This window comes from Apiotrichum porosum (assembly GCF_003942205.1).
Source record: "Apiotrichum porosum strain DSM 27194 chromosome Unknown scaffold_6, whole genome shotgun sequence".
Lineage (NCBI taxonomy): Eukaryota > Fungi > Basidiomycota > Tremellomycetes > Trichosporonales > Trichosporonaceae > Apiotrichum > Apiotrichum porosum.
In genome coordinates, this window is record NW_021167113.1 from 1 (window position 1) to 12640 (window position 12640).

Sequence of the window (12640 nt, forward strand, 5' to 3'; positions counted from 1 at the left end):
TAAAAGGGCGCAGCGGACGGACACGATGTAGTTTAGAACTACTAGAAGCGGGGGTTGGGGGCAAGCCTCGTTGCTCGCTCGTCTGTGCTCAGTTTTGTGATGACTATTCCTGTATACATGCTGGTTGCCGCTCCCTGCCCCCTCTTCCCCCCCCCCCCCCCCCCCCCCCCCCCCCCTTCCTTCCCCCAGTCTCCTCCCTCTCCGCTCTTCCTCGGCGAGGGTGGAACCCGAACACCCAGAAACTACTGTGACACAATGGAAGAAGAAACGTTGGAATGGTTTTACTCGTGGCTCCTGGAAATCGCGTCAGCCACCACCACAACGCGCACCGGTTATGATACCAACCGTAACCCACATACCGTCATTTTGAAAGGGGTGGCGCCCTTGGTCGTGAACAGTCATTGTGAAACCAGCTGTGCGCGTCGCCTGCTCTGTCGCTCCTCCCCCTCGCCTCTCCTCGCCTCGCCTCTCCTCTGTCCTCTGTCCTGCCGGTTTATGTGACTCGGCGTTCCTGGGCTCTCACTTGCCATGGCCAACGGGCGACTGCGCACGCGATGGAGCGCGGCTAGCGGCCCGCGACGCCGCGGGGCTGCGACCAAGCGGCGTTCTGTTGTTACTGTCAGGGACTTGTCATTCGATTGTGTGTGTGTTGTGTGTTTTGTGGTATATTTCCTCTCTCTCTTTGTAATAAGGGTGTTTTACAACGTAGGAGGTGGCATAAGAGAGAAACACGAGAGAGCGAAAAACCGAAGCCAAAGAGAGCGGGAGACGAGACCGCCAGGCGAATCCCACAGCCCGGTGCCACCAGGGACGTGGGGGGGTGGCGATTGCGCGACGCAACCAGCGCGCAAGTAAATACTCACATGATACCGCTGCCAAACTGTGAATGGAGCAGACCGCCCGCCAGCGTCATCTGGCCCCTCCCAAAGCCTGGTAACAGCATGGACCCGTCCCACCCATCAAATGCGTCCGCCGACATGAACGTTGGCATGTACTCTGCCCAACCGTGGGCCGCTTGTGGCGTGCCCGTGGACGCGTACGCGCCGCCGCCGAGGGCAGCAGACGGCGAGTTTTGGACAGACTCGGATGGGCCAGCTGCAGAAGGCAGAATCCTGTAGACAAGTTAGCGTTTGTTCATATCACCGTCGTGACCATGGAGTAAGCCCCCGACATACATCATGTCGCCACCTTGCGGGATAAATGCGAATTGTGTCTCCGCGTTCAACATGTCCGTCGGCCATGTTCCCTCGCCCATTAATGAAGGGTCAAACACATGCTCGGCGGGGGCAGGCTGGGCTGTGCCGTTTGGCAACGGCGAACCAGGGCGCGATGCGACGTGCGACGCGTGGCCAGATCCGCCGCGACGCTTCATGTCCTTTGTCTTCCGAACAATCTCGCGGATAAATGCCGCATAGATAGCCGGTTGATGAGATGGGTCGACGGCAATGTCCTCGAGAATATCCGCAACTTCCGTAACCAGGGCAAAGATGGCTTCTTCTGAGTCGTGATATGGCTGCAGTTCAGGCTTGAGGAGCTTGAGCAACGAAAGGAGCTGCGAAAAGAGGGGTTGTGTGTCAGAACAAGAGTGCGTCGTGCTTCTCCAGATCAAGTGACTGGTCAAAAAAACTTACAGCATAACTGCACATGACAAAGTTGGTGTCGGGCAGATACGGCAAGTAGCCTCGAGGCTTGAAATCGTCCTTGACAACCGTACACACGAGCTGCACAAGAGTTTCAGTTTCAGACCTTTCGTGGGACAGACATGGGTTCGAGACCACCGGCTAAACTCACCGTCGCCGCCTCGTAGACGTTCTGGAGGAAGAAGGAAATGTCCAGCTTGGCGCGCTCGAGGGCGTTCTCGAGGCCGAACGAGTAGAGCACCAGGGACGAGTAGGCATAGTAGAATTTTGCACGCGAAAAGTACTCGGTGGCACCTTCTTCTGGGGGGTTCCGTCTTTTCAGTTAGTATGGGTCCTGCACCTGTGGCAGACTCACTCCATGACTCTGGTCCAGTGGTTGATCCATCGGCGAAGCTCCTCGTGGGCCGATCGCGTAATGAGCATGTAGTCGCAGTCCTCACGGAGGCCCGAGATGGTCGTTGTCGACGAGTAGATCGAGTCGATGGCGCGGCTCATGATCTGCTGGAGTACAACATAGGCAGCGAGACCCTGGTCCGAAAGGAGAGAGAAGCGTTGCTTATGCCATGACGACTGGTTGGCGTGACGGATGATATAATCCTCCCTCAGCGTGTAGGGCTTGCCCATTTGCGCCGAGACGGAGCGGTCGAGGACAAAGCACATGAGCCAGCATCGCTCGCGGTTGATAATCTCCAGGTCGCGCTCGCGGCCCTCCCTTGTGTCGAGACCGGACACTACACTCTTGCGATGCAAGTTGAGGTCGGTCGCCATACGGATCGCCATGCCCAGCATGAGCCACGTGCGGTCCTGCTCAAACGTCTTCTCCGGGCCGAGGGTCCACATTGACAGCAAGAGGTACGCCTGGCACACCTCAACACTCTTGTAGCCTCGGGACGGGACCTCAAAGGACAGGCGCTTGGCATAGATCGAGAGAGAAGCGTGGAGCTCTGGTCGCTTGCTGTAGTAGCGAGCGGCGAGGGCGCAAATGACAGTGCAAAGGAACTGGCTGCGTTGGAGAACCAGCTCGGGTGTGTGGAACTCGCGGTAGATGAGCGGCACGTGGTAAGACATGTGCTTGAAGTAGAGGTCGAACAGCTCGTTGATCTCCTCGCTCGACACAATCGTCAGGAGCTCGGGGACGCGATCGTCGTTGCCCGTAAAGGGTCCGATCCCACCCGGCTTGAAGTAGTCGGAAGCGGCAACACCGACCTCGTGGCCGTCGTCGCCGCCACCGCGCACGTCGCTCATTGCGTGACGTTGGCCGGTATTCCTTCCAGCAGCGACGCCGAGGCTAAGTGGCGAGGGACGGATGGGAGCGTTGCCATTACGGCCCGAGACATTGTACTTTTTGTTGTCCGTGTTCTGGAGACTGGCCTCTGCCAGCAGACCCAAGGGTGAGAGCACATTGTCCGGAAGAGAGTGCAGTCGTGGCGAGAGGGGTGGACGGTGTGACGATGACGAGTCCTCTCCACGAACGCCCGAGTCATGGTTTCCGTACGATCCCCTGTTCAATGCCATGGCCAGGTTGGGCGCCGTTGACGACGACACCTGCGCGGTGATGAGCTGCACCACCTCGGGGTCGTTGGTGGCTGCATGCAGGCCGCCTGAGAACGAGTTGAGCGCTGTTTGGTCCAGGTGGCTGAGTGCCTGTGGTCGGGGCGTCAGCTTCTCAGTGTATCTCGTTGCTGCAAGCACTGGGGTGGTGGAGATGATGATACGCACGCCTCCGATGCTCTTCAGAGCGTTTTCCATCTTCTGAATCTTGGCAGCCAACGCTTCGTTTTTGCGTGTGCTGCGCTTGCCGCGGTTGGACTCCTCAAAGATGCACTCGTGGCCACCCGATTTGCAGCGCTGTAATGGGGTCAGTCACACTGCCGGCGGACGTATGCGCGGGGCAAGCCGGGGCCTCCCACACTCACCTTGCACGGCCCATTGGGACCACTCGAATCGTCAGGAATACACCGCATCTTGATCTTTCGGCACCTGAGGAAACGATGCGTCAGCTCATGGCGTTCAAGGAAAGAGAAGGGGGAAGGGAAGGTTGTCCATGGTCTTTGGTGGCGCAGGTTCTGTTACGTGCCCCCCCCCCCCCCCGGCGACTGTCTTTGGTGGTTGGGTGTTGGGAGTGGAGTGGTCACTATCACTCACGCGATGCAAGCCCGAGATCCACGAGTCAGCTTGACCTTTGGTTTGCCGTCGGGGCCCTTGACGATCTTGCGGTTGGGCTTGGTCGCGGAGGCCTTGGATGTGTTGCCAGCGTCGCCGTCGTCGTCGCTGTCTTCGTCGTCGTCGTCATCGTCGTCGCTGTCTTCCTTGTTGTCCGATCCCTGTGTGCGTGGACGCTTGGCGTCTGGCTGGTGGGACGTTGTGGATGCAAAGCCGCCACCGGTGTGGTCGAATGCATTACCCCGATGTTGTGGTTGCATGGACGAGGTGTTTGCGAACGCGCCGGCCATGTTCGAGTACGCCGAAGCGTAAGGGTGGTTGTTCATTGTGGATGGAGGGTGCAGCAGACACGAGGGGTGGGAGTGGTTGCCTGCGTCACCGGGGAGAGGCGGAGAGAGAGGAGGGTATACGGTGTGCTCTGCAGGCAGGAAGCAATGACGGGGGACCAGAGATGATGCGCACGGCGCGATGGATGGCAAAGTTGCGGGGGTCGTAGTCTTGCCGGAGGAGAGATGTGGGAGGCGAGGAGAAGGGGGTGTGTGTGAGCGGGGGACGAGGGGGAGGAGGCTGTGAGCGAGTGTGTTGTGGATGATGAGGGTGTGAAGTGTTGGGGAGGGGGAGATGGATGGATGAGAAGAGGGAGAAGAGGGAAGAGAGAAGAGAGGTGGAGGAGGGGGGGGGATGTGTATAGAGAGAGACAGACGATGGATGGAATTGCCGCGTGCGCACAAGCTAATGGGCCCAGCCATATGCCAGCCATATGCCAGGGTGTGCCAGCCCGCCAGCACTCACCCACACGGCCCACACATCACCCACCGGGGCCGCGGTCGTCTTGTGTCCTCTCCCCCCCTTCTCCCTTGGTCTTTCGCGAACCCTTCCGGCAGGTTGGAGCGTCTGTTAGCCGGCACCTTTTTCAGGCCGACATGGGCTGCTGGCTGCCGGCAGGCACACCACCACCAACCACCGTCTCTAACCGGGCCACCCACATAAACGCCCCCCCCGCCTCCTCTGTGCCTCTCTCATGTTGTCGGACCGAGAGGGGTGTCACTCTCTCACACACTCTCGCTCTCCCCCTTGCAGCCACCACCACCACCACCACCACCACCACCACCGTGTCCCGCTCTGGCTGATACATATTACACGTACACGTACACACACATGCGCAGCTTTACCACTTTCACACACTGCGCAGACAGAGACAGAGAGGCGGCAACAAGCTACAAGCCTCCCTCCTCGTCGTGTGCCTCTCTCATGTCCCAATGCGGCGGTGGCCACACCTCCCAGTCTCTTTTAATTATTCACTCACCCCCCCTTTATATTTCAATTACATAATAAATCATTGCTTATGTAATTACAAAGAGTTACGTAAGGTATTTGTGCCCTTTAGTGCACGTGACAAGCACTCACTTGGGCGGTGCGTTCTTTTCGCGGGCCCATATCGGACATCTCGGCCTCAATCTCCGTTGTTCAATCTGGCGTCACCGCTCGTCACCGCGACACGCTAGAGAGCGACGACGGCCGACACACACAACAAATAATCTATCACGACAGGTCCCTTGCAACCCCCGCAGAAACCACTCAAACCAACTTCTTGACTCATCACATCCCCATCGTCCCTTCCCCGAGCCCCATTCCAAAGGCCGAGGCTCTGCTCGACTCCACACGACATCTTGCCCGTTGGGCAACGACTTTATAAACGGCGGTGGGCAGTCAGTCGTCGGCCTAAGAGAGATCCATCCTCCATCCTCGACTCCAACACAGCCAAACCTCGCAACATGACCTTTGGCTTCCCCGTGTCCCCGCTGGTCGCTCTCCACCACGCCGGCGCATGCGCCGCTAGTGTGGCTGGTAGCACCTCCAGGCCAGCACGGCCACTGGCGCGTGCCGCCGACATGTACCGCTTGCACGCTGCTGGTGCAGCCACTCGCCCACTTTCCACAGTCGCGAGGCATACGCGACCCGCTACACGGCCATTCGCACCTCCCAGTCGCGTCCTGAACGCGGCCTTGTTCTCGTCCTCGGCGCCCCACCGCGTGCCTCCACCTTCCACACCGCCTGCACCACCAGCAGCACCACCAAACGCGCAGGCATCCTCCTCCTCCGCCGTCAACCCGGATGTGGCGAGCAAGCCCGTGTCTGAGAAGAAGCAGGCCCAGACAGACTGGACCATCCTCCGACAGCTCGCGAGCAACGTCTGGCCAAAGGACAACACAAGCGTCAAGATCCGTGTAGTTACCGCCCTCAGCCTGCTCGTTGCAGGCAAGATTCTCAACGTCCAGGTCCCCTTCTTCTTCAAGGGCATCGTCGACGGCCTCAACGTCGCTGTCGACGCGGACACTACAGTCTGGGTCCTTGCCGGCGCGGCTATCGCAGGCTGTGAGTGGCTTGCAGTGGTGTGGCTCCACTACTGCCTGTACCTGGTTGGACACTTTTGCTGACAGTCAAGACGGTCTGGCTCGTATCGGCTCGACCCTCTTTGGTGAGCTCCGCAACGCCGTCTTCGCCACTGTCTCGCAAGGCACCATTCGCAAGGTGGCCCGAGAGACGTTTGACCACCTCCTCAACATGGACATGAAGTTCCACCTTGAACGTCAGACTGGTGGCCTCACTCGCGCTATTGACCGTGGTACCAAGTGGGTAGTTATCGCCAAGTACGCACGCTGACCCACCACAGGGGTATCTCGTTCATCTTGTCGTCTATTGTCTTTCACGTCATTCCCACTGCTCTGGAGATCTCCATGGTGTGCGGTATCCTTGTGAGTTGTGTTTGCCGCCAGAGAGTCACGCTGTTCTAACCCACTGCCAGTCGTGGAAGTTTGGTTTGGACTTTGCTGGTGTGACCGCTGTCACCATGCTCCTCTACACCTGGTTCACCGTCCAGACCACCGCCTGGCGTACCCAGTTCCGCAAGCAAGCCAACGCTGCCGATAACAAGGGTGCCACACACGCCGTCGACTCGCTCATCAACTACGAGGCTGTCAAGGAGTTTAACAATGAAAAGTACGAGATCAAGCAGTACGATGCTACCCTCAAGACGTACGAGAAGGCCTCCATCAAGATTGCCACGTCGCTCGCGTTCCTCAACTCTGGTCAAAACTTCATCTTCTCATCCGCGCTCACCGCCATGATGGTCCTCGGTGCCAACGGTGTTATCAAAGGTGAGCTCTTAGAGGGGCCAGTACTCCAAGCTGACATCCAGGTACCATGACGGTCGGTGACCTGGTACTTGTCAACCAGCTCGTGTTCCAGCTTTCGCTCCCGCTCAACTTCCTCGGCACCGTGTACCGCGAGCTCCGCCAGAGCCTGATTGACATGGAGGTCATGTTCAACCTGCAAAACGTAAAGCCCGAGATCCATGACCGCGTTGGCGTCAAGTCGCTCCAGCTCAAGGGCGGCGAGATCAAGTTTGAGAATGTCAACTTTGGCTACCACCCCAGCCGCCCGATCCTCCAGAACCTCTCGCTCACCATTCCTGCCGGCAAGAAGGTCGCCCTGGTCGGCCCCTCGGGTTGCGGCAAGTCGACCGTCTTCCGCCTCCTGTTCCGCTTCTACGACGCCCAGTCGGGCCGCATTCTCATCGACGGCCAGGACATCAAGGACGTGTCGCTCGAGTCGCTGCGCAAGAGTATCGGTGTCGTGCCCCAGGACACTCCCCTCTTCCACGCCGACCTCATGCACAACATTCGCTACGGAAACCTCGAAGCCACCGACGACCAGGTGTTTGAGGCTGCGCGCAAGGCCCAGCTCGACAAGACCATCGCCAAGCTTCCCGACGGGTACGCCACCAAGGTTGGTGAGCGCGGTCTCATGATCTCGGGTGGTGAGAAGCAGCGTGTCGCCGTCGCGCGTCTCCTGCTCAAGGACCCTCCTATCAACTTTTTCGACGAGGCCACCTCGGCTCTGGACGTGTACACCGAGACCGAGCTCATGCGCAACATCAACTCGACGCTCGTGGACGGCACCAAGACCTCGGTCTTCATTGCGCACCGCCTGCGCACCATCTCGGACGCCGACATCATCATTGTCCTTCAGGACGGCCAGGTGGTCGAGCAAGGAAAGCACGACGAGCTCCTGCGTATTCAGGACGGCGTCTACCACAACCTCTGGAACGCCCAGCTCACCGAGAGCGTCAAGGAGGAAGTGGACAAGGAGCTCGACAAGGAGATTGCAGAGCTCGAGAACACGAAGAAGAAGCAGTAAAGACGCACATTATGCGCCAAGCACGCCCGCTCCTGGTCACTCGTCTCGTGATGGCTAGGAGCGGGGCGGGCACACCCAGACCCCTCACATAACCCCTCACACTATCTCATGCATAGCATCTCATTCAGCACCGATTCTTTGCGCAATTACGATAGGGGGCGCGATGATCCTCTGTGTACGGTGAGGCCCGTGGACAAGGCTGTAGGATCCTGGATCAGTAGGCCATGAGTATCCCCACTATCCCAGCCTCTCTCACTGGAGCCTCTGCAACAACAGCTGAAGCACGCTGGGGACAGTCTAATGGCAGGGGTTATGCAAACGTGCAAGGTACGACAAAGGATGCATGAATGCAGAGTATGTTTAGGTCTGGCCCTCGACCGGGGTGTCTCTTGAATCACCAGCGATGGCACGGCGGACGGGCCTCGGTTGCAGGTTGATCGGTTGTGGCAGGCGGCGGTTTCACACAAACAACACCGTCAACCGCACGCGACCTTCTCTCTGCCTTTCTGTCTTCCTTCCTCGCCATCCTCCTTTCCACTTTCAACCCCTCACATTCCTTTCCTCCGCCATCTCCTTCTTCCCACCTCCGGCACACTCCCTCCCCACTGACGCGACGCTGGTGCAGTCATACAGATCGGCCAGACTGTCGCGTCGCGCGCCCACGCACCGACCCGTTTCTCCATTCTCCTTCCGCCTGTTTACCTCCCACACACCCCCTCCTGTTGCCACCGACATTCTTTCTTTCCCTCCATTACCCACCATGCCCATCATGACTCCCGAATTCCCTTCCTCTTCCGACTGCGAGCCCTCCGACCCTTCTACCACACCTCACCATTACGCTGCCCCCACCTCGAACCCCTCCTTCCTCGCCCTGATCGAGTTGGTTCCCCAACCTCCCCCCGGCAGCTGGGCCAACCTCGTCGCATCCCATCCCGAGTGGTTCACGGCCTGCAAGCTTCCGCGTGAAATCAGAATCGACCTCGCCGGCGTGTTTGCTGGCCAAGCAACAGGAACCGGGAACGCCAGGCTACTCACTGACGTTCTCGCTCGCATGCTCTTCCCCCACAGGTTTGATGCGTTTGGCAGACACACGCCACTCGGCATTGTCCCATCAATCACCTTTGGTTCCGCAGAGTGGCCCAGCAACAACATGGGTCGCGCATACGCGGCCGTCGAGAGGTACAACCGTAACAGCGTGGAGACAAAGTGCGCAACCAGGTGGATGACGGCTCGCTGCCAGGCAGCTTGCCTCCAGGTCGTGGCATACGCCGCGCTCGTCATTGTCCCCACGACACTGGTCCATTTCCTCTCCGAGGCGCTTACGCGCATCCGCCCGTGTCCCTCAATCTCTACGGAAGACCTCACATCAGAGCAGCGTCTCCGCGAAGCTGCCACTCTCATTCAGCGCGACCGTGCCTGTACTGCCAACGAGGCCGTTGCCCAGGCTGTCGGCCAGGCCGCCTTCCTCCACGAGGCCACTGGCCTCGGTTTTGGCATGGCCATGGCCGGTCCCAAGTTTGCTCGCACCGTCGCGCTCTCGCACCATGTCATCTGCGTTGAGCTCCTCCCGCGCAACGGTCACTCCGAAGCCGACTTTACGGTCGTCGTTGGGCTGAACCACCTTTTCGCCGACGACCTCTGGGACCGAATGCCACACAACCTCGTCACCCGTGCAGTGCCCGACGACATGGCCCGTTCAGTGGCCGAAAACATGCCTAGCCACCCCTTGGCCCACCATGACCAGGTTCTCAACCATCACAGCCTCCAGCGCTTCCTGGACCTGTTCGCCGCGGCCCAAATGTCCCTCGGCACCCAGCCAATCTCCACCCACCATCACCCCAACCCGCGTTTGAGCAACATGGGTCGTATCCAGACATGGCTTCTCGAGGGGGCCAATCGCCACCACCGCCAGTACCTTGCGCTGCCACCCATTCCCATCCAGGTTCCAGTCATCTCTTCTGTTTCCTCGTTGTGGGCGCTGCAGGTCGCCGGCATCGTCGTGGTCGTTGTTCCACCTGCCACGTTTGACGACCTGCTCCTCGAAATGGTTGTCCTTGCCGGAAGTGACTACCCAGCGGGTCCTGTCGGTTGCTCAGACCACTTCCCCTACGTTCACACAGCGACCGACACCGAAGAGGAGGTGACGCCCGTCAGGCAGCAAGGCCAACCAGTCAAGCGGGACCTCTACTTGCCCACTCCTTCCACGACCGTCCCAAACAGCGCCATCGGCCTGGGCCTGCAGATCAAGCTCCCCGCACTTCCGCCTCCAGTTCAACCTGCTCCCTCACCTTTCACGTCCGTCTCCGAACCCCTTGCTCCAGCCAAGATCACTGGCAAGCGTAAGCGTGCGGCCCCCGGCCAACCCAAGGTCCAGCCGTCCAGGGCGAACACTGCAGCCAAGCCTCCCCGGGCCACTTCCAAGACGAACCCCGCAGCCAAGCCTGTGCGCGCTACCTCGACCGAGAGGCCCAAGGGACGTCTCCCCAAGACCAGCACAAGCAAGAGGGCACCTGCTCCAAGCCCAACGAATATCGCGCCTGCTCCAGCCCCTACTCAAGCGCCCGCTCCAGCGCCTGTTGAGATTCTCCCCGAATCCAGTGCAAGCACGAGCCCCGTTGCCGCGTCTACTCCCCAGGACCGCCCCATGACGGCTGTCTCCTTCAGCGACCTCCTTGTGGATGGAGCGGATGAGCTCGTTCAGCCCAGTCTCCTCAGTGACGACTCTAGCCTTTCTCCAGCCGAATCCAGTGCTTCGACCCCGTGGCCCAACGGACCTCCCTCCCAGCCCGATGCAGGCAAGAATGCACCTGCTCCGACGCCTGTCCAGGTTCTCCCGGAGTCCACTGCAAGCACGAGCCCAACTGCCACGTCCATCCCCCAGGACCGCCCCATGACGGCTGTCTCCTTCAGCGACCTCATTGTTGATGGAGGGGATGAGCTCGTCCAGTCCAGTGTCCTCAGTGACTCCAGTGACTCTAGCCTTTCGCCGGCCGAGTCCAGTCCCTCCATGTGACCTCGTTTCTCACCCACCTCTGTCGATCTCGAGTTCAACCTCGATTTTTCGATTCAATGGCCCCCCTTTTCGTCTCTGCTGGACTGTACCCGCCATGCTTTCCTTCACACTTTGGGGTTTCCCCACTTCTTCGTCTTTGCTCCATATTCGACAACCCTTCCCTCGTCCTCGTCGGGAGGCGTATCCTGTACTCCAAGTTTTCCTCCCTCCCTAAACCTCTTTTTTCGTTCACATACTTCAATAGTTGCCGGTGGGGCTTGCTGTGCCTCTCTGCGTTATTGACTTTATTCTTTTCAGTAGTTTATAGGCACTCACGTGCCCATGCAGGCATGTATACTGTTCATCTGTAACGTGCAACGTGCCGACTAAGCAGCGTTGGCGAGGTAGGTACGAAGTTGGCGTGGCGGACGCGCATATACGCGGCGTTTCCGGATGACACTTACACGCGATAAAGGTGCCCTCATCTATCCTCCTCGCCCCGTCTCCTCGTTTCCTAAGTGACCGCGGCGGCATCAGAGAAACTGACAACTGAGAGTTGCATGCAGGGAATGATGTCACACACGCAGTTACATTCCAGCCCGTCCGCGAAAACCTGAGCGCTGTTGGTAACGGACCAAGCGAGCGTCCCAAAGTCAGGCCGCCCAGCTGTTTCCACCATCGCTCTGCACAACCAACTGCGAGTTTAACCCCCTTCGGACTGGGCAGTTCAACAGTTCTGCATGTACCACCGGTCTTCAGTGATGCAAGCCAGTGGCCAGTGGTGTACCAGAGTCCCGATAAAGCTCTCCAATTTATTTCAAGAGGGCATATCAAGGGATGGGCGGTGCCCGGTGCCGCCAAGACGAAGCGGCCCTTTGTGCATGCATGTATGGACCTCCTCGCGTGCTTGCCGAGCGCAACGGAAAACATCGAAAACAGGCACCAAACCAAGGTGTACTACTGTACAGGTGTTGTGTGTTTCCCTCCAGCAAAACAGTGTCCTTTTTCTCAGGTGCTCGCCACCTCTACATGCCTGCATGCCTGCACACGCGTGCGGACGGACATACGCCTACCACGCCCCCGGGTTCCTGCGTTCCGTGAGGATCGGAGGGGACCTGCACGCATGTACACCCCGACCTGAGCCCAGCTGACAGCTGATGCGGGAGCCTCTCGCAGGCCACAGCGCAGCTCGCAGTGCTGACGCTAGACGCATGTTGATTCTCGTTCACTGCCGCCACCCGCAGTTGGCCCCGCAGCTGCGAAGCCGCCGTTGCCGCTGGCCGCTGGCCCTACATTGTGCCGTAACCCGAGAAGAGGACAGGCGCGGGTCTGTAAAACGGGGGGGCCACAGTGCACGTACAGCAGGTTCTCTGAGGAGTGCGACGTGCTGCGACGTCACTACTTTTGGGTGCTTGTTTGCTGTTTGGGCAGTTTTGGGGGCTGTGTGGTGTGGCAGCGGGGGCGAGAGATGGTCGTGGTTAGCAAGCATCCACACGGTTTTTACCTTAGGGGAAGGAGGTGCCACTGTGGCGCGCCCTTTTACAGACGACCATTTGAGGTCAATTGGGAACACTCGGCGTCGCTGGACAGGACATGTGGACACGCACCTGGCGCAGCAAGTGGAGGTAACCCCCGGCTTCCCACA

The 12640-nt window shown here is 59.2% G+C and overlaps 3 protein-coding genes across 3 annotated transcripts; 2 read left to right on the top strand and 1 right to left on the bottom strand.

Moving 5' to 3' along the window:
• Positions 1 to 863: 863 nt before the first annotated feature.
• On the bottom strand, positions 864 to 4129 carry EHS24_007790 (uncharacterized protein; the record flags this gene model as incomplete). Its single annotated transcript, XM_028623134.1, has 8 exons — positions 864 to 1112; positions 1176 to 1552; positions 1632 to 1721; positions 1792 to 1954; positions 1996 to 3284; positions 3333 to 3488; positions 3557 to 3620; positions 3786 to 4129. Coding segments are annotated over 8 exons (2732 nt in total), but the record flags the coding sequence as incomplete, so codon positions are not given.
• A 1449-nt stretch (positions 4130 to 5578) lies between these two features.
• ATM1 (Iron-sulfur clusters transporter atm1, mitochondrial) lies at positions 5579 to 8003 on the top strand (the record flags this gene model as incomplete). Its single annotated transcript, XM_028623135.1, has 5 exons — positions 5579 to 6179; positions 6250 to 6436; positions 6478 to 6559; positions 6610 to 6961; positions 7003 to 8003. 5 exons carry the CDS (start codon positions 5579 to 5581, stop codon positions 8001 to 8003), a joined length of 2223 nt encoding a protein of 740 aa, XP_028476068.1.
• A 769-nt stretch (positions 8004 to 8772) lies between these two features.
• EHS24_007792 (uncharacterized protein) lies at positions 8773 to 11016 on the top strand (the record flags this gene model as incomplete). Its single annotated transcript, XM_028623136.1, has 1 exon — positions 8773 to 11016. The coding sequence occupies one exon, from the start codon at positions 8773 to 8775 to the stop codon at positions 11014 to 11016; it is 2244 nt and encodes a 747-aa protein (XP_028476069.1).
• Positions 11017 to 12640: the final 1624 nt, after the last annotated feature.